The 19,875-nt window shown below is 46.1% G+C and overlaps 2 protein-coding genes across 5 annotated transcripts; both read left to right on the top strand.

Moving 5' to 3' along the window:
• The first annotated feature begins 383 nt into the window (after nucleotides 1-383).
• On the top strand, nucleotides 384-5,655 carry ccne2 (cyclin E2). The gene is made up of 12 exons (XM_037454080.2): nucleotides 384-474; nucleotides 1,600-1,638; nucleotides 1,744-1,825; nucleotides 1,913-1,966; nucleotides 2,691-2,833; nucleotides 3,090-3,225; nucleotides 3,319-3,465; nucleotides 3,572-3,667; nucleotides 3,804-3,938; nucleotides 4,019-4,130; nucleotides 4,306-4,463; nucleotides 4,734-5,655. Exons 2-12 carry the CDS (start codon nucleotides 1,625-1,627, stop codon nucleotides 4,842-4,844), a joined length of 1,188 nt encoding a protein of 395 aa, XP_037309977.1. The 5' UTR covers nucleotides 384-474; nucleotides 1,600-1,624; the 3' UTR covers nucleotides 4,845-5,655.
• Nucleotides 5,656-6,853: 1,198 nt separating this feature from the next.
• On the top strand, nucleotides 6,854-19,784 carry LOC119197589 (protein NLRC3-like). Of its 4 annotated transcripts, none has more exons than XM_062565599.1 (11): nucleotides 6,854-7,002; nucleotides 9,760-9,882; nucleotides 9,971-10,084; nucleotides 10,382-10,531; nucleotides 10,825-10,913; nucleotides 11,032-12,832; nucleotides 12,923-13,096; nucleotides 13,891-14,064; nucleotides 14,547-14,720; nucleotides 18,390-18,436; nucleotides 18,570-19,784. In XM_062565599.1, the coding sequence occupies exons 2-11, from the start codon at nucleotides 9,794-9,796 to the stop codon at nucleotides 19,004-19,006; spliced, it is 3,249 nt and encodes a 1,082-aa protein (XP_062421583.1). In that variant the 5' UTR covers nucleotides 6,854-7,002; nucleotides 9,760-9,793; the 3' UTR covers nucleotides 19,007-19,784. The 4 variants fall into 4 exon arrangements, with proteins under 4 accessions (XP_062421583.1, XP_062421584.1, XP_062421582.1 ...); XM_062565600.1 differs by having other exon boundaries at nucleotides 9,757-9,882; nucleotides 11,047-12,832; XM_062565598.1 differs by having other exon boundaries at nucleotides 9,757-9,882.
• Nucleotides 19,785-19,875: the final 91 nt, after the last annotated feature.

Raw genomic sequence — 19,875 nt, 5'->3', positions numbered from 1 at the left:
CTGACTCGCATGCGGAAGCAGTTGCGATGCCGCGTAAACAACGCAAATAACCCCGTTATCGCGACGTGTTGACACCAGTTATTGTGGCTCGGGGATTGATGCGCGCGCAACGAGGCCTAAAAGTGTAACCGGAATGACCGGAAAGCGGTGTTTGCTTGAAAAAACCTCTTCCCGCGATCTGGCCTCCGTTAGAAACGAACGTGAGGGCCGAAGACGACGAATACGGCCGAATAGCCCCGTTAACCGCGTCGCGACGGGTCCGACCGGCGGCGCGTCGCGCGCAGGAGTGACGCGGTCGCGTTTCTGCACTGCGAAACCCCCGCCGGGACGTGAACGTTTAGCGCGTTCCTGTGGAACCGGGAGCGCGCATGCGCAGTGGGAAGCGGGCAGCTGGGTGGGGGGGGTCGACGCGGATATAAGGATTGGCGCCGGCGCCACAGCTGATGTATTCATTCATCGATCACCGAAGAGGAGGTAAGATCCCCCCCCCCCACCTCACCCTCCGAGCCGAATGCCGCGTTACACCCGTGGACGTGGTTTATAACCAAGTTACGGGGCCATCGCGTCTGTTCGGTTGCGTCCTGAAGGTTTCACGGTCCGCCTGGTCTCGTTCGTGCGGGAATCCGACCTGAAGCTCAGTGTGTGCCCCGCACCGGTTCAGCCCAAACGCGGGTTTGAACCTCCGTTAAAGCCGCTTTCCCTCCTCTGTTTGGGCTCCGGTTCGCTGGCCGGTAGGCTGCGGGCGGTTGCGTGTGATCGCGGGCGTGCGGGTCCCGGTGATTCGGTGTTTTCGCGGCGTGGCCGCGCGGAGCGGTCTGCTAGTCACTAGCTCGCTCCGCCTGGCGGCGCCTCCTTCAGCCCGACTTTAAATGGCGCTAAATGCCCTTAAACAAAGCTCTGCGTCGGAGCCGCTCACGCGAGTCCAAGCTGCTGCTTCGGGACGGTTCGAAGCCAACGCGGTTCGTTCTGGAGGCGTCTTTTCTACCGGTTCCCGCGGGGACTGGCGGGGTTCGATCCGGGTTCTGGAGCTCAAATCCTCCCGCTTCTGAGACGCACAAATTGGCGCGTCTTTGAGTTTCAATCCCGCAAATAACGTCCTTATTTTGAAGTTTTCCCGCATTCAAACTACACCGAAGTCTCCTCTAAAGGTCCCTTTCTTCCCTGGGGGGTGTATTTAGGTTGAAATGCAGCATTTTCGAGTTTTTTATTTGTCTGAAATCGAGGGAACAAACAGCCCCCCTCTTTTTTTTTCCGCGAGCCGCCACACGAGCTCGCGCAGTCTGATCGGCTCGTGGCTCTTATTAATAGTTTATTGATCGGATGGATCGTTCCCCCTGTTAGTTATTCGCTTTGTGGAGCTACCAGGAGTAATAACACCCGTAATAACACTGTTACAGTGGGCTAACCTCGCTTCAGGCACCTTTTAACATGGACACTGCTGGGGGCCCAGAGGCTCCTCGGGACCCTCAACGAGGCCCTTAAATGTCTCCACATGCAGATGAATCCTCTTTATACACACACTGTGTGTGTGTGTGTGTGTGTGTGTGTGTGTGTGTGTGTGTGTGTTACATCTCACCTGTACTTCCTTTACTTTTGCAGCGGAGCCATAAATTAACTCAACACAATGTCCAGACGCAGGTAAGCAGCAATGTTGGTGCCAAATGTCTGTTGTTAATATTAAAAGTCACTTTTATAAAGATGGTGTGAATAATGCCCCCCCCCCCCCCCCCTCATTGCTCTCAGTGGTCGCATCACGTTGCAGGCCAGAGACTCAAACACACTCGAGCCGACCGCCAGAGCGCTGCTGAAGAGGAGGAAGCCAGAGGTCCGTCTTTTATACCTGAGTTTGATTCCAGGTGTTTTTTATATTAATCTTTGTAGAATTTAAGCGTTTATTGTGTTTCTTCTGCAGCCCTCAACGAAAAAGCTGCAACCTGCGGCCAAAAAACAAAGCTATGAGATCCAGGTCAGTGTGTCTTTGTGTCATTGACTCCGTGTGTGTGTGTTGCTGATAAGAGATGTGAGTAACCACTTATCTGTGCCCCCCCCCCTCTGCCCTCGGGGCTCTCGGCCCTGTATTTTAAAACGCTAGTTTTATAAGAATGTTCCTCTTGTGGATTAAATCCCTCTCCAATGATGAGCGTCCATTTTGTTACAATTGACCTAATACACAAAAGACTTGTTTGCATTTTATTTTATAACCCCCCCCCCACCTCAGTCTATTGTCTTCCAAACATTCTGGTTTAAATGAAACTAATCCTAGTTATTGTATTTTATTGGATTGATTTTGAGCTGAGGGGTCAGATGCAGTAACGTGGTTTCACCACAGGGGGCTGCATATAGCAGCTTATTACATGTCATTTAGCTGACTCTTTCATCCAAAGTGCCTTACATTGCATCATAACACATGCGTGACATTTTTACCTGGGGAGCCGTTGGGGGTCAGGTGTCTTGCTCAGGGACACTTCCACATGGAGCAGCCGGGGTTTGAACCAGCAGCCTTGCGGGTTACTCCATCGCGCCTTATTACAAACTTTTATACCTACTTAAAAAACAACAAAGAAGAATAAACCGTCTCAGTAAATCAAGAGCATCAGAAATGGACGTCTTTGTTCTGCTTCGGGCCCTTTTGGACCCGTTGGATCCGGCTGGCAGAGTAACCGTGAGTCTCCCGTTTGTGTCTCTTCCAGACGTGTTGGTCGGAGGACGGGGGGAGTCCGTGCGTCCTCATCGAGACCCCCCACAAAGAGCTGGAGCCAGCAGACCCGTCCAGCTTCAAGCAGTACACCTTCAAGAACCTCTTCATCCAGCCCTCCCCCATCCCCCGCCTCAGGTGTGTGTGTGTGTGTTTGCTTTGCACCTCAATGAAGCAGTCGTTAATCAACGCCCCCCCCCCCCCCCCCCCCCCCATGACCTCAGTGATTTAATCTTCTCTTCAACAGTTGATTTTTGATCCCCCCCCCACAAAGAAGAAAAAAAAGCTTCTTCATACATTCAGTAAAATACTGGACCGAGGAGCCTGTTGTAGCTGACGTGCCGTACCAGATAATAACTAATATACCCCCCCCCCCTCCCTCTCGCTCCTGCAGCTGGGCCAGCTCAGACGACGTGTGGATCAAGATGCTCAACAAGGAGCTCAAGTACGTCCACGACAAGAGCTACCTGCAGCGGCACCCCAAGCTGCAGCCCAAGATGAGGGCCATCCTGCTGGACTGGCTGCTGGAGGTGAGGCCCCCCCCCCCCCCCCCCCCCCCGTCCTCTCCCTGCTGCTGTAACAAGCCCCCGGCTGTAGTTTAAACCCGGTTGCCATGGTTGCAGGTGTGCGAGGTGTACTCGCTCCACCGGCAGACGGCCTACCTCGCCCAGGACTTCTTCGACCGCTTCATGCTGACTCAGGAGAACGTCAACAAGGACTACCTGCAGCTCATCGGCATCTCGGCGCTCTTTGTGGCCGCCAAGATAGAGGTGAGTCGCCCCGCGCTAACGTGCTAACGGCGCGGAGACGAGGGCGGACTGTCGATCCGGTACTGTGAGAATCTTACGTGGGTTTCTTCTTCTCTTCGGTCCTCAGGAGATCTACCCTCCTAAAATCACAGACTTCGCCTACGTCACCGATGGCGCCTGTGACATTTGGGACATCCAGCGCACGGAGCTCCACATACTGAAGGTGCGTTCAGGACCCGGTCTACGTGGGCCGCGTCCTCTCAAGGCCGCGTAGGCGTATTTTCCATTTATTAACATATATATTTTCTTCTTGCATACGTGAGCTAATAGGGGTCCTCGTGTCTGCTTCTGCCCCCCAGGCGCTGAACTGGAGCCTCTGTCCCGAGACGCCCATCAGCTGGCTGAAGCTGTACGCTCAGGTGGAGGCCCAGACGGACCAGGAGAACTTCTTGGTGCCGCAGTTCTCTCAGGAACTGTACATCCAGGTCACGCAGGTAGAGACCCACACACACACACACACACTGTGACGGGGCAGAGGACACAACACGTCTGACCTCTGACCTGTATGTGGCAGCTGTTGGACCTGTGCATGCTGGACATCAGCTCCTTGGACTTCAGCTACAGCGTTCTGGCTGCAGCCGCCTTCTGCCACTTCTCCTCGTTTGACGTCGTTCACAAAGTCTCAGGTGAGTTTATCGAGCGCTCCTCTACGCTGGTCACTTCCTCAAGTTCAGTCGGCGCTTTTCGAGGAAAAGGTCAAAAGGTGTAAATGGGACCGTTGGGACAGATTTCACAGCTCGTGCCGGAGGGTCAGTTTAAAGAGACTGACGTGTTTTAACTCCGCCCGTGTGTCTCCGTCAGGGCTGACGTGGGACGGCGTGTCTCCTTGCGTGCGGTGGATGAGTCCCTTCATGGACGTGCTGCGATCTCAAGCCGCGCCTCAACTCAAGAACTTCCCCAAAGTGAGGCCCGACGCCCGCCACAACATCCAGACGCACGTGGCTTACCTGGACCTGCTGGTGAGCAAAACAAACGCTCCTGTTCCAGCCTCGCTGGATCCATCGGTCACTAATCAGTGACGTTTCTTATTCAACTGTACTTTTAAGAGCTGCAGGACCAATTATTGAAGAAAGCTCTTGAATAGATTCTTAGTTTTTCCTTATTTCCAGCGGCGTAGAAGATTAGCGAGTGACTGAGCGCTCGATTCGTGGAGCGGCGCTGAATCGGCGTTCTAATGAGTCTTCTTCTGTGGTGTTTAATGGCGTCTCCTGACCGTTGTCTCCCTGCAGAGGAAGTCTCAGGAACATCAGCTGGACAGCCTGGACAGTCGGCTGTCGCCCGTCGCCGTGGGAACCGTCCTGACTCCGCCCAATAGCACAGAGAAGCCGGCCAATCACTGACCACGGCCGCCCACCTTGACCCGAGGTGACCTCTCGGCCCGACTGGATGTAGCGAGTCGTTTTCTTTCCAGGAACACTAAATGAGGAAATGTGACTCCTGTGCTTTTTATTTCTGTTGAACTGATTTGGTTTTAGTTGAACGTTGGTACATCTCATGTTTTGGTCAGCAGGTGTAGAGGGAGGAGGCCGACGGCCTCTGTAGACGCTCTGCGTCGCCTCCGTCGGGTTCTCCACCAGATGAATTCCTTCCGCTCTGAACCCAGTGGCTTTACGTTCACTGTAAAAACCACCTCCACTAAATTCCCATCTTAAAACGCGCGTCGTCTCCTCGAAGAAGCTGTGACGCTCCGTTTGTGCCTCGTGAGCCGTGCCAACAAACGGGGCCTTTACCCGTGACCTCTGACCCCTTGGGGGGGGCCTTGAACGCAGCGCGACCCGCCCGCGTCTCCACCTGTTGCTCAGCAGCGACCCGGCTGCTCGCTCTCGTTACTTTCCTGGGAAACTTGACATGCTTTAGAAACACTGCATACGATTCAGTGCTGGTATTTATTAATAAGGACTAAATGTTTATATGTACAAACCAAATGCAGAAGCTGTGTGTGGCTTTGCAGACGCGTGCTGTGAGCGACTGTTCCTCCCTAATGTTGTACACTCGTTAGTGCCTTTACAGTATGAACTGATGTCCAGCAGCGTGTGCAAATGGAGCAAATGTGTAACTGTCTTTTATATTGGAATGTTTTAAATAAATGAAGTCGAGTGACACTTCACTGAGTCCTGTGATGACATTCAAGAGAAGTGACTCGTCTACTGTGCATTTAGCAACGTGTTTGTGGGACTTTTCTCTCTGACAGAATTAAGAAGAAAAGGATGAATAAATTCCTCCAAATGGAACAAAGGGAGGCAGAAACTTTTGATTATTATTATTAACTATTGATCTGTGCCTCAGGTCGAAGGCAAAGGGAGAGGATCCTCAGAGCAGATACTTTGAATGAGAGGATCAGCAGTCACATCCATCCAGAGATGAGAGGTGTAGTGCAGAATGTGATGAGACGGGAAGTGAGAGAAGCAAAGATGGGGAAAGCCTCAAGGCTCCAAACAAAACGAGATGGAAAGAAAACGGACATCCTGTCAGTACTGCTTGAGTTTGAAAAGGTCCTACGTAAGAAAATGAAAACAGGATCTATGATGTAAGGAGTTCATTCCACCTCCGTTAAGATGCTTCAAGTGTCACAATACTCAAGAGAGCAGACAGGATCGCAAAGAGAGCTCCAGATCACAGAAGAGGAAATAATGAACATGTCATTGGGGAAAGGTCATAAGAGAGGTGGTGAGGAAACAACGGCAGCAAAGGAAGACAATACCACCAAAATACAGAAATCCACCAATATAAAGCCATTCAAAGGGAGGTTTGGGAGAGAGGAGGTGATCATATCACGACTAAGACTCGGACACACGGGGCTCTATTTGTAAAAGCAAAGGAGGAACAGACACGTGTGATAATTGAGATGTGGAGCATTTCATTATGAAGTGTCACAAATACAATAACTAAAGAAACGGATTGAAGGCTAAAATGTGCCGGTACAGCAGGTGGCGGTGTGCGGGGGTGGAGGAGAGGAGTCAGTAGAGCACGTAGTGTTGAGGTGTAGGGACTATGAGACACAAAGAGAAGTCATGAGGAATAGTTTGAGGGAGGATTCATGATTGTTCTCTGAAAGGAGTACCGGCCACGAGTGAGAGGGCACAGGTTAGAGCGCTGTTGGCATTCTTGAAGAGCACAGGGGTTTTTATAGGATATGAGTGAAATGTAGGGATGGGGTTACTTATTTGTATTTATGTACTTTCATTATTATTTATTTTATTTCATGGTTTCGTTTGTTTTGTTGTATCGTGGGGTAAAGAGGAGTAGGGTTTAGTCTGATCCATACTCCGGAGCAGAAGGTGGCGGTAATGCACCGATCAGATGGAGGCCAACCGCCGTAAAACAACAAAAAGAAGAAGAAGAAGAAGAAGAAGAGGGCGGTGCGCAACTTGTCAGGTTGGTGCGACCCGCCAGTAAAAAACCTGCAGAAGAAGAAGAAGAAGAAGAAGAAGAAGAAGTGAGAGAGACGGCGGAAAGTCTCCAGAGTTTCACTTTAACGTCTTAAAGTGTTCACGTCCTGTGAGTATGTCCCGTCGTACACAGTGTGTTTATTGTGTGTCTGTGTGTTAACGGGCCGTGAACCTTTGCAACGTTCCTTTTTACCGTTTAACCGATAACAAAAATACGGAAATAAAACACGGAAATACGCTCCGTTCATATTTCAATAGTTCGTTTTACCGTAAAAACATAAAACGGAAATTCCACCGTTTTCTCGTTTCTTTATAAACCAAAAGACTTTTCTCCGTTAATCTCTTTTTGGTTTTAGTTTTTTAAACGAACATACGAAGCGTAGCAGCTAAACCCAAAGTAGGCAGATTTTCACATTAAGGCCCTTTCTCAACACCCGAGACGGCGAGAAGAGACCCGCGTTCTCGCGAGAATAGACTCGTTAGTCCTGACTCACACGAGAACTGAGAGAGGTCGTTTCCGCAATTGGAACAGCAGCTGACTCGATGACGTCACCTAGTCTTTCTAATACGTTTTAATATAGTTCTGACTGTTAAGTATTAAGCTTTTGTTTCATTTTTATTTAAATTAGAAATGTTGTACATATAATATTGAGTAGCATGTATATTAGGCAGAATATCTCTGGATCAGATCAGAGTTGTTATACAGTAAAACATATTCAGAGTGTGAGAGTGTCTTTGAAGCTGAAGTTCTGCTGCCGGTTTAGAGTCTCAATGACGGACCTTTAATTAAAACATCGTTAGTTTTAATGCACAATGATACAATAACAAGCTGCACTCTGTGGATACAGACAATACGTTAAAGTTACATTTAAATTAGGGCTGTCAAAAATAGCGCGTTAACGACGTTAATTAGTTGTTTCTTGTTAATTACGTCAATTTTTTTAACACATTTCACGCATGCGCAGTGTGACAAATTATTCAGGTCAGGAAAGAACCTCTTCCTCTAGGGAATGCACTTCATCCTATACAACACATTACTGCCACCTGCAGGCCTATGTCAGGCCGTCAGGTTCAGCAAGTCGTTTGCTCCAATCCACGCTGAACGTCCACAGCCATTAACAAAACCAACCTCAGATCATTTGACCAACACAGCAGCAAAATGTTCCAACACGTTGGAATTCGAATGGTCAAGCGCGTGAGCAGAAATAAAGAGGCCGTCATCGCCATACTTGCCAATACTTTTTCCGTTGTAATTGCCGCTCGACTTCAAGGTGTAACCTTTATTATTGTCCGGTGGAAATCGGGAGAAATTCGGGAGAAAGGTCGGTCCGGGAGATTTTCGGGAGGGGCTTTGAAATTCGGGAGTCTCCCGGAAATATTGGGAGGGTTGACATGTCTGGTCATTGCAGCCCTGGACCATCAGCAGAGTGGGATAAACTGCAGAGGCTGGAGACCCTTCTAGAGCCATGCAGGGATATCAGTCTGTAACTTTTCAAATAACATTGGTTTGATTATTTTCTGGAATGAATTCAATCAAGTCAAATATCAATAACATTTATTTATGTAAAAATAATAATAATAATAATGATAATTACTGTATCTGTGTCCTGTTATTTATCTTTAGTATGCATTTCAGAAAGAAAAAATGGTTAGGATTAAGGTGTAATTGCAAATAGTGATTAATCCTGATTAATCCACTGAAAATTCTGATTAATTTGATTACATTTTTTATTAATTTGACAGCCCTAATTTAAATATGAAGTTATAAATCTAAACTCCAACAGACGTAACGTTACTGGTGAACAACATCAGTCACCACATTAAAACGTATGAAGACTCTTTATAGTACAGTTAAATCTCATTTATAACCGCTACAGAGACGTGAAAACCAGCGGTTTTTTGCATTGACTTCATTTCCTTTCTGATGCTCGCAGAGCATTTATTTAATCATATTTACTTATCTCTTTTACTGAGAGATATGCATTTAATGCACATGTTTGTTTCATTTTCTGTTTAATTTGTATAAATCCTGTATTTTTATGTCATGGAAGAGTGATCCTGAAGGAATAAACTGTTTAAGAAGCGTCACAGCAGACCACCTGCTCTTTATGTTGGACACACCAACACGACACTGACACAGAACATGTATTTACCACCAAATATCACTGGTCTGCTGAAGCCTCCTCAAAGAGGAAGACTGTTTAAAACTGTCCCTCAAAATGTAGATCAGATGCTAGTTTAGTGAAATTGGGACAAAGGAATGTTTGGACAAGTTGTCTCTGACGGAGAGACATGAAACATTTGTGTCATGAATTGGATTAATTTCCTCCATCACTGGAGTCAAAGGTCACATTTACCCAGAGTTCATTGTGTCCTCAGTAGAGCAACAACCAGGAGGCTCATATGACTCTGGAGGAGCTGCTGAGGGGGACGATCTGTCCACAGGACGACTAGCAGCGTGTCCTCCACATGTCTGTCCTCTATGGAAGAGCAAGAAGAAAGAACTGTTGCAGATATTCAATATTAACAGTGTGATGATGTGTGTTTGTTCCTGATAATGCAGAGGGACACACACACACAATAACACACACACACAATAATACGTAATGAAGGAGATTGGATTCTGATGATGCTCCACTGCAGTCACACGTCCTTTAGCCTTTAACCCTCATTACAGGATGAGCATGAAAATGACGTCTCTTGACCCGTTAACAGGGTTTAAAGAAGGAAAAAGAAAGTTTGTCTTTCTTTAGAAGTCTAAAGTTTAACAGAAGACAACACAAAGTGTCCCATGAGAGTTTTAGTGTTGAGGTTCTCTGTGTGTTTGTCCTGATGAAGATGAATAATGTGTGAGTTCTCCCAGCAGGTTGTTATGAAGGTGTGAAGGTGTGGACTCTGCTATGAATCAGGCTGAGGACCCAGAGGACAGTGTCCCTCCCTCTGAAGCCCCTCTGTGTGGGGGACATGACAGACAGACCAAAGCTCAGAGGTGAGAGGACCATCTCCAACTGTCCTCCACTGGTCTCCATGTCCCAATGTCTTTGACTCACTGACTCTGCTTCTACATGTGTGACCAGGACCCATCAGAGACCAGGACCTGCACCTGGACCCAGCTGTGTGTCCATGAAGAGTAACCAGTCTATGGAGCCTCCTATGAAATTCAAAGATGTCCGTCCCTCTGCTGATGCAAGGTGAGGGTCTCAGGCTGATGATGAGGTGTTTCTATCACTCTCTGGTGGAGGTTCTGGGTTTCTTGCTCCAAGGCCCTTCAGCAGAGTCCAGTGAGGGAGGGCGAGCTCCATGGAGGGCTTGGAGAGACCAGCAGGACCAGTAGACCTAGACCACTACAGGGAGTCATGTGGTCCACATCCAGATCTCACGTCATGGACCTTTACCTTGTTTTGGTCTCTGTGAGGATGGACACCATGTGAGCTGAAGCTTCATGACTAGATGATGATGTGATGATGTAATCTCAGTGTTTCTTTCAGGTCACATCAGCAGAGAAGAAAGTCTCCTGAACCCAGCTGTGTGTCCATGAAGAGTCATCAGTCTGAAGGTCGATGGATCGACTTCAAAGATGATCAGTCTAATGGTCATCTAGTGAACTTCAAAGATGGAGACTGTTCTTATGACCCTGAGTAAGTTCTTAACCAGATGAAGAACTGTTCTGATCCTCAGTTCTGAATCACAGAAATGGTCGTGAATTGTTTAAAGTGTTGTTTCCATGACGATCCATCATGACAGAACTCATGTAGAGGTCAGGGGACGGACTGAAGAGGTTTGGAGACGTTGTTTTCATGGCCCACAGTTTGTCATCATCGACAGTCTTCAGCATCTGGTTTTCATGATGATCAATCAAGACAGAAGCCAATATCTAATGTTGTATTAGTGTTGAACACCATGTGAGCTGATGGTTCATGTTCCTCCACAGAGAAGACCAGGAGAGCTCAGAGGTTCCCACAGGTCAGTCTGACCTGAGGAGAAGGGAGCAGGAGGAGCTGGCTGAACGTCTGCAGAGCAGTAAGAGGGTTTCTCTAAAGACTGATGAATGAGACCTTCAGTAATGTCTCGAGATTTGGACAGGACATGTTGATATATGTTCTGTGACTCATTGATCTTCTTGTTTATCTTCATTTAGGTCTTCTTCCTGTAGATTGTCAGCGTGAACTCAAATCCAACCTGAAGAAGAGGTTCCAGTCTGTGTTTGAGGGCATCACTAAAGCAGGAAACCCAACCCTTCTGAATGAGATCTACACAGAGCTCTTCATCACAGAGGGAGGGACTGCAGAGGTCAATCAAGAACATGAGGTCAGACAGATTGAAACAGCATCCAGGAGACCAGCCAGACCAGAAACAACCATCAGACTAGAAGACCTCCTCAAAGCCTCAGCTGGAGGAGAAAAACCAATCAGAACAGTGATGACTAAGGGAGTGGCTGGCATTGGGAAAACAGTCTTAACACAGAAGTTCACTCTGGACTGGGCTGAACACAAAGACCACCAGGACATACAGTTCACATTTCCATTCACCTTCAGAGAGCTGAATGTGCTGAGAGAGAAGAAGTTCAGCTTGGTGGGACTTGTTCATCACTTCTTCAGTGAAACCAGAGCAGCAGGAATCTGCAGGTTTGAGGAGTTCCAGGTTGTGTTCATCTTTGACGGTCTGGATGAGTGTCGACTTCCTCTGGACTTCCACAACAATGAGATCCTGACTGATGTCACAGAGACCTCCTCGGTGGATGTGCTCCTCACAAACCTCATCAGGGGGAAGCTGCTTCCCTCTGCTCGCCTCTGGATAACCACACGACCTGCAGCAGCCAATCAGATCCCTCCTGAGTGTGTTGACATGGTGACAGAGGTCAGAGGGTTCACCGACCCCCAGAAGGAGGAGTACTTCAGGAAGAGGATCAGAGATGAGGAGCAGGCCAGCAGCATCATCTCCCACATCAAGACCTCACGAAGCCTCCACATCATGTGCCACATCCAAGTCTTCTGCTGGATCACTGCTACAGTTCTGGAGGTGTTGAAGACCAGAGAAGGAGGAGAGCTGCCCAAGACCCTGACTGAGATGTACATCCACTTCCTGGTGGTTCAGTCCAAAGTGAAGAAGGTCAAGTACGATGGAGGAGCTGAGACGGATCCACACTGGAGTCCAGAGAGCAGGAAGATGATCGAGTCTCTGGGAAAACTGGCCTTTGATCAGCTGCAGAAAGGTCACCTGATCTTCTATGAATCCGACCTGACAGAGTGTGGCATCGATATCAAAGCAGCCTCAGTGTGCTCAGGAGTGTTCACTCAGATCTTCAGAGAGGAGAGAGGACTGTACCAGGACATGGTGTTCTGCTTCGTCCATCTGAGTGTTCAGGAGTTTCTGGCTGCTCTTCATGTCCATCTGACCTTCTTCAGCTCTGGTGTCAATCTGCTGTCAGGAGAACAAACACCCTCCCGGTGGTCTAAACGCTTAAAACCCAATCCTGAACCAATACATCTCTACCAGAGTGCTGTGGACAAGGCCTTAAAGAGTCCTAATGGACACCTGGACTTGTTCCTCCGCTTCCTCCTGGGTCTTTCCCTGGAGACCAATCAGGGTCTCCTACAAGGTCTGCTGACACAGACAGGAAGTCGCTCACAGACCCATGAGACATCAGTCCAGTACATCAAGAAGAAGATTAGTAAGAATGTGTCTCCAGAGAAAAGCATCAATCTGTTCCACTGTCTGAATGAACTGAATGATGTTTCTCTAGTGGAGGAGATCCAACAGTCCCTTAGATCAGGACGTCTCTCCTCAGATGAACTGTCTCCTGCTCAGTGGTCAGCTCTGGTCTTCATCTTACTGTCATCACAGGAAGATCTGGAGGTGTTTGACCTGAAGAAATATCGTGCATCAGATGAGGCTCTTCTGAGGCTGCTGCCAGTGGTCAAAGCCTCCAACAAAGCTCAGTAAGTACAGTTAGATTCATACATCAGACTCAAATATGCTGCAATATTTTCTACTTATTGTTCATATTTTCTTCATTGTTGTCTCTTCAGACTGAGTGACTGTAACCTCTCACAGAGAAGCTGTGAAGCTCTGTCCTCAGTCCTCAGCTCCCAGTCCTCTAGTCTGAGAGAACTGGATCTGAGTAACAACGGCCTGCAGGATTCAGGAGTGAAGCTGCTGTGTGATGGACTGAAGAGTCCACACTGTGACCTGGAGACTCTCAGGTCAGGATTATTCAGTTTGTCTTCAATAATTTGAATCTGTCTTTAGTCTCTACATTTTTTAGCTCCATGTCGTGTAAAAAGAATCTTTCTCGTCTATGGATTTGTTCATCAAGATTTCATATTTCATAAACATCTTTTTCACCAGGAAATAAACCAGAACTATCAAACCAGAGGAACTAATCTCAGAAACAAAGCTCTGGATGTCTTTGTGAATTTATTTTTTGTGTTTCCTCGACAAAACAAGAACTTCGAAGACTCAACAAACTTATTACACAGTAGTTAAACAAATAAACAGTGTTTGAAACAAAGTTCTTTCACAATAGAACATCACAGGTTCATCTTGTTCCTTTTTTTAGGCTTTGTGATGTTGTTTGATATAATTAATGAATAAAAAGGAGAAAACAAAGGTGGGAAAGAGACTGAAGACTTTAATGTGTGTCTTTACGGTGACAATCTGCTGAGTTTGATGTTTTTTTAAATTTCTGATTCAGATCGAAAAAAAACTAAAAATCCAAAGATGAATTTCTCATTTATTCAGACTTTGTTCTCTCTTTATCTTTAAAACAAGTCAGAGAGGATAGAGAAGCTTTACTTTGTATTGTATTAAACCACATTAAATAAGTACTTCCTGTAAACAGTGAAGCACAATTAACTGATTTCTTCCTCTTGTTTAAAGTAGATAAAAACAACTGTTACACTTTACTGAATTTACTTTCTTTGCTCTCACTGATTGTATTTGAGTTCAAACTCGTCATCCAGGAGGATTTCAAATGTTATTTCTCTTGTTTCTTCAGACTGAGTGACTGTAACCTCTCAGAGAGAAGCTGTGAAGCTCTGTCCTCAGTCCTCAGCTCCCAGTCCTCTAGTCTGAGAGAACTGGATCTGAGCTACAACGGCCTGCAGGATTCAGGAGTGACGCTGCTGTGTGAAGGACTGAAGAGTCCACACTGTGACCTGGAGACTCTCAGGTCAGGAGTCAAACTATGTCCACTCTGTATCTCTATTAACATCCATCGTATTTCTAACTTTTCTTCTGCTCGCTTGATTTAAATCAAATATGTATTTTTCAAATCTTTCCATAAACGTGTTCTATTTATTTTCATTATAATGTTACAAATATAAATCTTGGTGATACAGAGCTTGACCGACCCAATATGTATAAATAACATGGAGACACTTTGCAGGTTCTGAGTAAACACTTAAGCTTATAGAGACAGTCACATGACACACACCTGAAATGCATCAGCAATAATTGGAGCACAATCAGTTGTCAATTATTCAATTAACACTTGGAGATCAATCAAATGATCATGTTATCAGATTGTTGATGGACATTAGTGGGTGTCAGTAACCATGTTAATGTGACCCCTCAGTACTCAACAGTATCTCAGTCCTGCAGTGACCTTCTAGCCCTCACAGCTCCCTCAGATCATGTGACATGTGTTTGCAGGCTGTCAGGCTGTCTGATCACAGAGGACGGCTGTGCTTCTCTGGTCTCAGCTCTGAGCTCCAACCCCTCCCACCTGAGAGAGCTGGACCTGAGCTACAACCATCCAGGAGACTCTGGGGTGAAGATGCTGTCTGCTGGAGTGAAGGATCCTCACTGGAGACTGGAGACTCTCAGGTATGAAGAGGCTGCAGCCACAGACCATCAGTCTGGTAGAGGAGGTAGATCTAGAAAGCTTTTCTCTGTCCCACTGTCATCCTGGTCAATGTGACCCTGAGACACCAAGATGACCTCAAACAGTGAGGAAGAGCAGCCAGGATGAGCCTAAACAGGGAGGAAGGTGATGAAAGGCTTGTTCCTCTGGAGCTTTGTCTTGTTTCCACGTGTTAGGGGGACAGAGGTGTCTCCTGACACGTTGAAGGCATCATGGAGGGTTGATATGAGTCAACGCCGCCATGCTGCAGGTTTGTGGCTCTTACTGAACAACACTTGGATGTTTAGATGCTGGTCATCTGCCTCCAGTGTGTGTGTCATTTAGTCCAGACGTTATTATTATTATTATCAAAAGACAGATAAACCAGGGCTTCTTAAACTTTTTGACCTTGGGGTCCAACTTTTTAAGTACTAAGTGGCCCGGGGTCCGTCCAAATATTAACTAATTGATATCATTCTAGGTTGCATTTGTATTCAATAACTAAATAAAATAATAAAATAAAAAATGTTAACAAGCAAAAACCTGATAGTAATCATCACAAGGATATTTATTTATTATCTCTATGTAAACCTTCACAAACACTACCTAACAATTCATGGAACAGATACAGATAATATAATGATTTGAAAGAGGCTTAATACAAAATAAATATTACTTTTACTACAGAAAACACTGATAAAATTGTAATGTAATTAATAAATATGAAATAATACAAAATTAAATAAAGTGTAGATGAATGAATTCATGTCCCACTTTATTTGGGCCTAAAAGGGGGCGTGGCCTATCTCTGTCACTAGTCTCTGTAAAAACAGTTATAATACTTTCCACTATCCACCATGGAAATAAACCACTATTCCTGCTCTTTGTTGTGTGACACAAACGGCTTCATGACGTCATCCGTCGCCGCACACAGCTTGAATTCCACCGACAGGAAGTGCGTCTTCAGGCTGCAGGAATGATTGGTGGTTCTGGTGCTTTGCTTTGGTGGATGATACGAGTGGACGTGTTGAAGCTACAGGTGACCCACTGATGGTGGACCTGGTGTGTCAGAGCCCACAGAGGTTTGTTCAGGACGGTTCGATGCTGCCTGCAGACCCACCTGAGCTGTAACATCTTCACCTGCAGACCACAGCTGATGGAAACCAGTGATGACTGTTGCTAGGAGACGGATGTGAACAGTCAGTCTCCATCTCCATCTCTGCAGCTCTACAAGCTGGTTGGCCTCCTTACTGAGGGTGTAGCCTTGTTCCTTCAGTGTTTGTCATCGAGCTGCAGTCACGTGACCTTGTTTTCTTACACTAAAGACCAGAGATGGTTTGATTCGTTTCGTCTTTATTTGACGCAGCAAAGCCTTAATACATTCTGTCACACGTAGATAATCAATACCAACGCAGCTCTTCTGTGTTGCACCTGCTGCTTTTATGACGTCAATCCACGAGACACAAGGAGCCTCAATCCAACATAAGATAAAGGACAACACCTGTCCAACAAGAACATGACATGAAGAACAAGTTTGGATTCCTAAACTCTTACTTTAGCTCCTGTAGAAATACTCAAAGAAGAGGAGTCGCTGCCCTGCTGACGACCTCTGACCTTTGAGCTGATGAAGGAAAAGATATAGATCATCAAAGGAGACACTTTACACTCTTTTGTTAATAAATATATATATATATACACTCACCGGCCACTTTATTAGGTACACCTGTCCAACTGCTCGTTAACACTTAATTTCTAAGCAGCCAATCACATGGCGGCAACTCAGTGCATTTAGGCATGTAGACATTGTCAAGACAATCTCCTGCAGTTCAAACCGAGCATCAGTATGGGGAAGAAAGGTGATTTGAGTGACTTTGAACGTGGCATGATTGTTGGTGCCAGAAGGGCTGGTCTGAGTATTTCAGAAACTGCTAATCTACTGGGATTTTCACGCACAACCATCTCTAGGGTTTACAGAGAATGGTCCGAAAAAGAAAAAACATCCAGTGAGCGGCAGTTCTGTGGGCGGAAATGCCTTGTCGATGCCAGAGGTCAGAGGAGAATGGCCAGACTGGTTCGAGCTGATAGAAGGGCAACAGTGACTCAAATAACCACCCGTTACAACCAAGGTGGGCATAAGAGCATCTCTGAACGCACAGTACGTCCAACTTTGAGGCAGATGGGCTACAGCAGCAGAAGACCACACCGGGTGCCACTCCTTTCAGCTAAGAACAGGAAACTGACGCTACAATTTGCACAAGCTCATCGAAATTGGACAATAGAAGATTGGAAAAACGTTGCCTGGTCTGATGAGTCTCGATTTCTGCTGCGACATTTGGATGGTAGGGTCAGAATTTGGCGTCTACAACATGAAAGCATGGATCCATCCTGCCTTGTATCAACGGTTCAGGCTGGTGGTGGTGGTGTCATGGTGTGGGGAATATTTTCTTGGCACTCTTTGGGCCCCTTGGTACCAATTGAGCATTGTTGCAATGCCACAGCCTACCTGAGTATTGTTGCTGACCATGTCCATCCCTTTATGACCACAATGTACCCAACTTCTGATGGCTACTTTCAGCAGGATAATGCGCCATGTCATAAAGCTGGAATCATCTCAGACTGGTTTCTTGAACATGACAATGAGTTTGCTGTACTCAAATGGCCTCCACAATCACCAGATCTCAATCCAATAGAGCATCTTTGGGATGTGGTGGAACGGGAGATTCGCATCATGGATGTGCAGCCGACAAATGTGCTGCACATCTGTGTGATGCCATCATGTCAATATGGACCAAACTCCCTGAGGAATGCTTCCAGCACCTTGTTGAATCTATGCCACGAAGAATTGAGGCAGTTCTGAAGGCAAAAGGGGGTCCAACCCGTTACTAGCATGGGGTACCTAATAAAGTGGCCGGTGAGTGTATATATATATATATATAAACGAAAAGTGAAGGAATGTGAATCTGTGCAGGAGACTGGATCCCAGTTCTAAAGAATTCTATCGATAGGACGAGTAAAAGAATACACAAGTCCTGTGGATCCAAAGATGTCCCTGTTGTGATTAAGGAGACAGGTGAGTTTCCTCACTACTCATCAAGTGCACATCAGACTGTCACCTGATGGACTCTGCAGACAGACGCTGGGGAAGGATCAGCAGACGTCTCTCATCACAACCTGCTTCACTTCTCACCTGGACAACAGGCGAAGAGCAAAATATCAGTTCTCTAAACTGCTGATGTCATCGAAATAAAGAAAGAAATGAATGACTGCATTAAAGATGAGAAGAATGACACGTGAGGCCAAGCAGCATCAATCTGTAGAGCAGCTTACTTAAATAACACCATGAATCACAGAAAGCACCGAGAAAACTAGACCAACATCAATCAAACCAGATGAAAGAAAAACAAATGAAGATCACAATGAGGAAATAGAAAATATTTTTTATCTTGTTTTCACTCATTTACTGTGTTTTGACACTTTATCTGTTCATCGAAAATGAAGAAAATAACAATAAATAAACATTTGATCTGATAATAGTTGATGAATGAGTGAACATGAGGAGCTGTGCTCCATGTGGACATGAAGGACCAAGCTGTGTATGAGAGTGATGTCATGTCCATGTCTCCATGCTGCTCTGACCCCCCTCCTCCTTTCAGGGTGGAGCCTGCTGGAGTCCAATGGTTCAGACCAGGTCTGAGGAAGTGTAAGTGTGTTTTGAGTTGGATTCATCACACTGTGACATCACTCATTCACCTCTGTGATGTCATCATCAAAGTGTCACTAGATGAACACATGATTAATAACTGCAGCTGTATTGTGTCTTGTTCTCTCATCAGATTCCTGTGAACTCACAATCGACACAAACACAGTAAACAGAAACCTCCAACTGTCTGACAACAACAAGAAGGTGACACGTGTGTGGGAGGAGGATCAGTCACACCCTGATCATCCAGACAGATTTGACTTCTGGCCTCAGCTGCTTTGTAGAACTGGTCTGACTGGTCGCTGTTACTGGGAGGTTGAGTGGACTGGTCCTTTGGTTCCTCAGTGTCTTTGTGTCCTCTTCAGGACGGAGAGTCTCCTCCTGGTGGAGAACCTTCCTCTCTGCTCACCACATAGTTCAGTGTGTACAGCTGATGGTGGTTCAGGTGCAGGTGGAGCAGGTGAGGGGTACCTGAGCTGGTCTGGACTCTGGGGGTCCACAGCTCTCTGGGTCTCAGATGGACGTGTGAAAGAGCTCAGCTTGATGCTGCTGTGCTCCTTGAATCAGTAGATGATCATTTAGATGTTAATGCAACGTTAAAGAAGACATTTTATAAGAAGTCTGTCATCTGCCCCCCCCCCCCCCCAATATGAGATCAATGTCATTTGTGTTTATTATCATTTCATTGTTTTAACAACAGAAATAATGAAAATATTTTTACCTGAAAATCCTTCAAAATGTGTTCAGTGAAATAAAATCTAATTTCAAATAATCAGGTTTGTGTTTGTGATGTAAATAAATGACTTTAATCGTAAGCGGTGGTTAACGGGCGTCATGGCGTGGTGGTCAGCACGGGGGTCTGAAGAAGGTTCAGCACCTTTGTGGGGGGGGCTGCATGTTCTTGGTGGTTCTCCAGATGGATGGATGGATATTTAAATCAAACAGGTGAAGGTGGGTTCTAGTTCACCTGTAATATTGGACTCATTTGGGCACAAAGGAGACGTTGATCCTCCTTTTCAGCAGCTGCCACGTGAACAAGTGACGAGTTACTGACATGAATCTGGTTTAGTCCCCACAGCCCATAAAGGGGGGGATTGTTTTAATTTATTCATTAATTACAGCCGTTCTGATCCAACACCTTCATAGAATTCATCATCTTGTGACACCTTAAGTCCACGAGGCCTTTTTTACACTTTAGTGAAAGATTTAAGAAACGTATGAAATGAAGGAGACATTTTTACATTGAAACACGTCAGGCTTTAAATCCACTTTATTCCTTTTGTTCCATCAAAGACTAAAGTTGAGACACACAATAGTGCACGTGTACACACACACACACACACACACACACACATTGTGCCGAATTGTAATCAATTTAATTGTGGTTCTTTTTAAAGTAAATTAGCTGCAGACTCAATAAATCTGTTTAAAACGGCTTG

Source organism: Pungitius pungitius, chromosome 11 (assembly GCF_949316345.1).
Source record: "Pungitius pungitius chromosome 11, fPunPun2.1, whole genome shotgun sequence".
In the NCBI taxonomy this organism is placed as follows: Eukaryota; Metazoa; Chordata; class Actinopteri; order Perciformes; family Gasterosteidae; genus Pungitius; species Pungitius pungitius.
The sequence above is the reverse complement of the archived record's forward strand: the minus strand, read 5'-3'. Positions and strand labels throughout refer to the sequence as shown.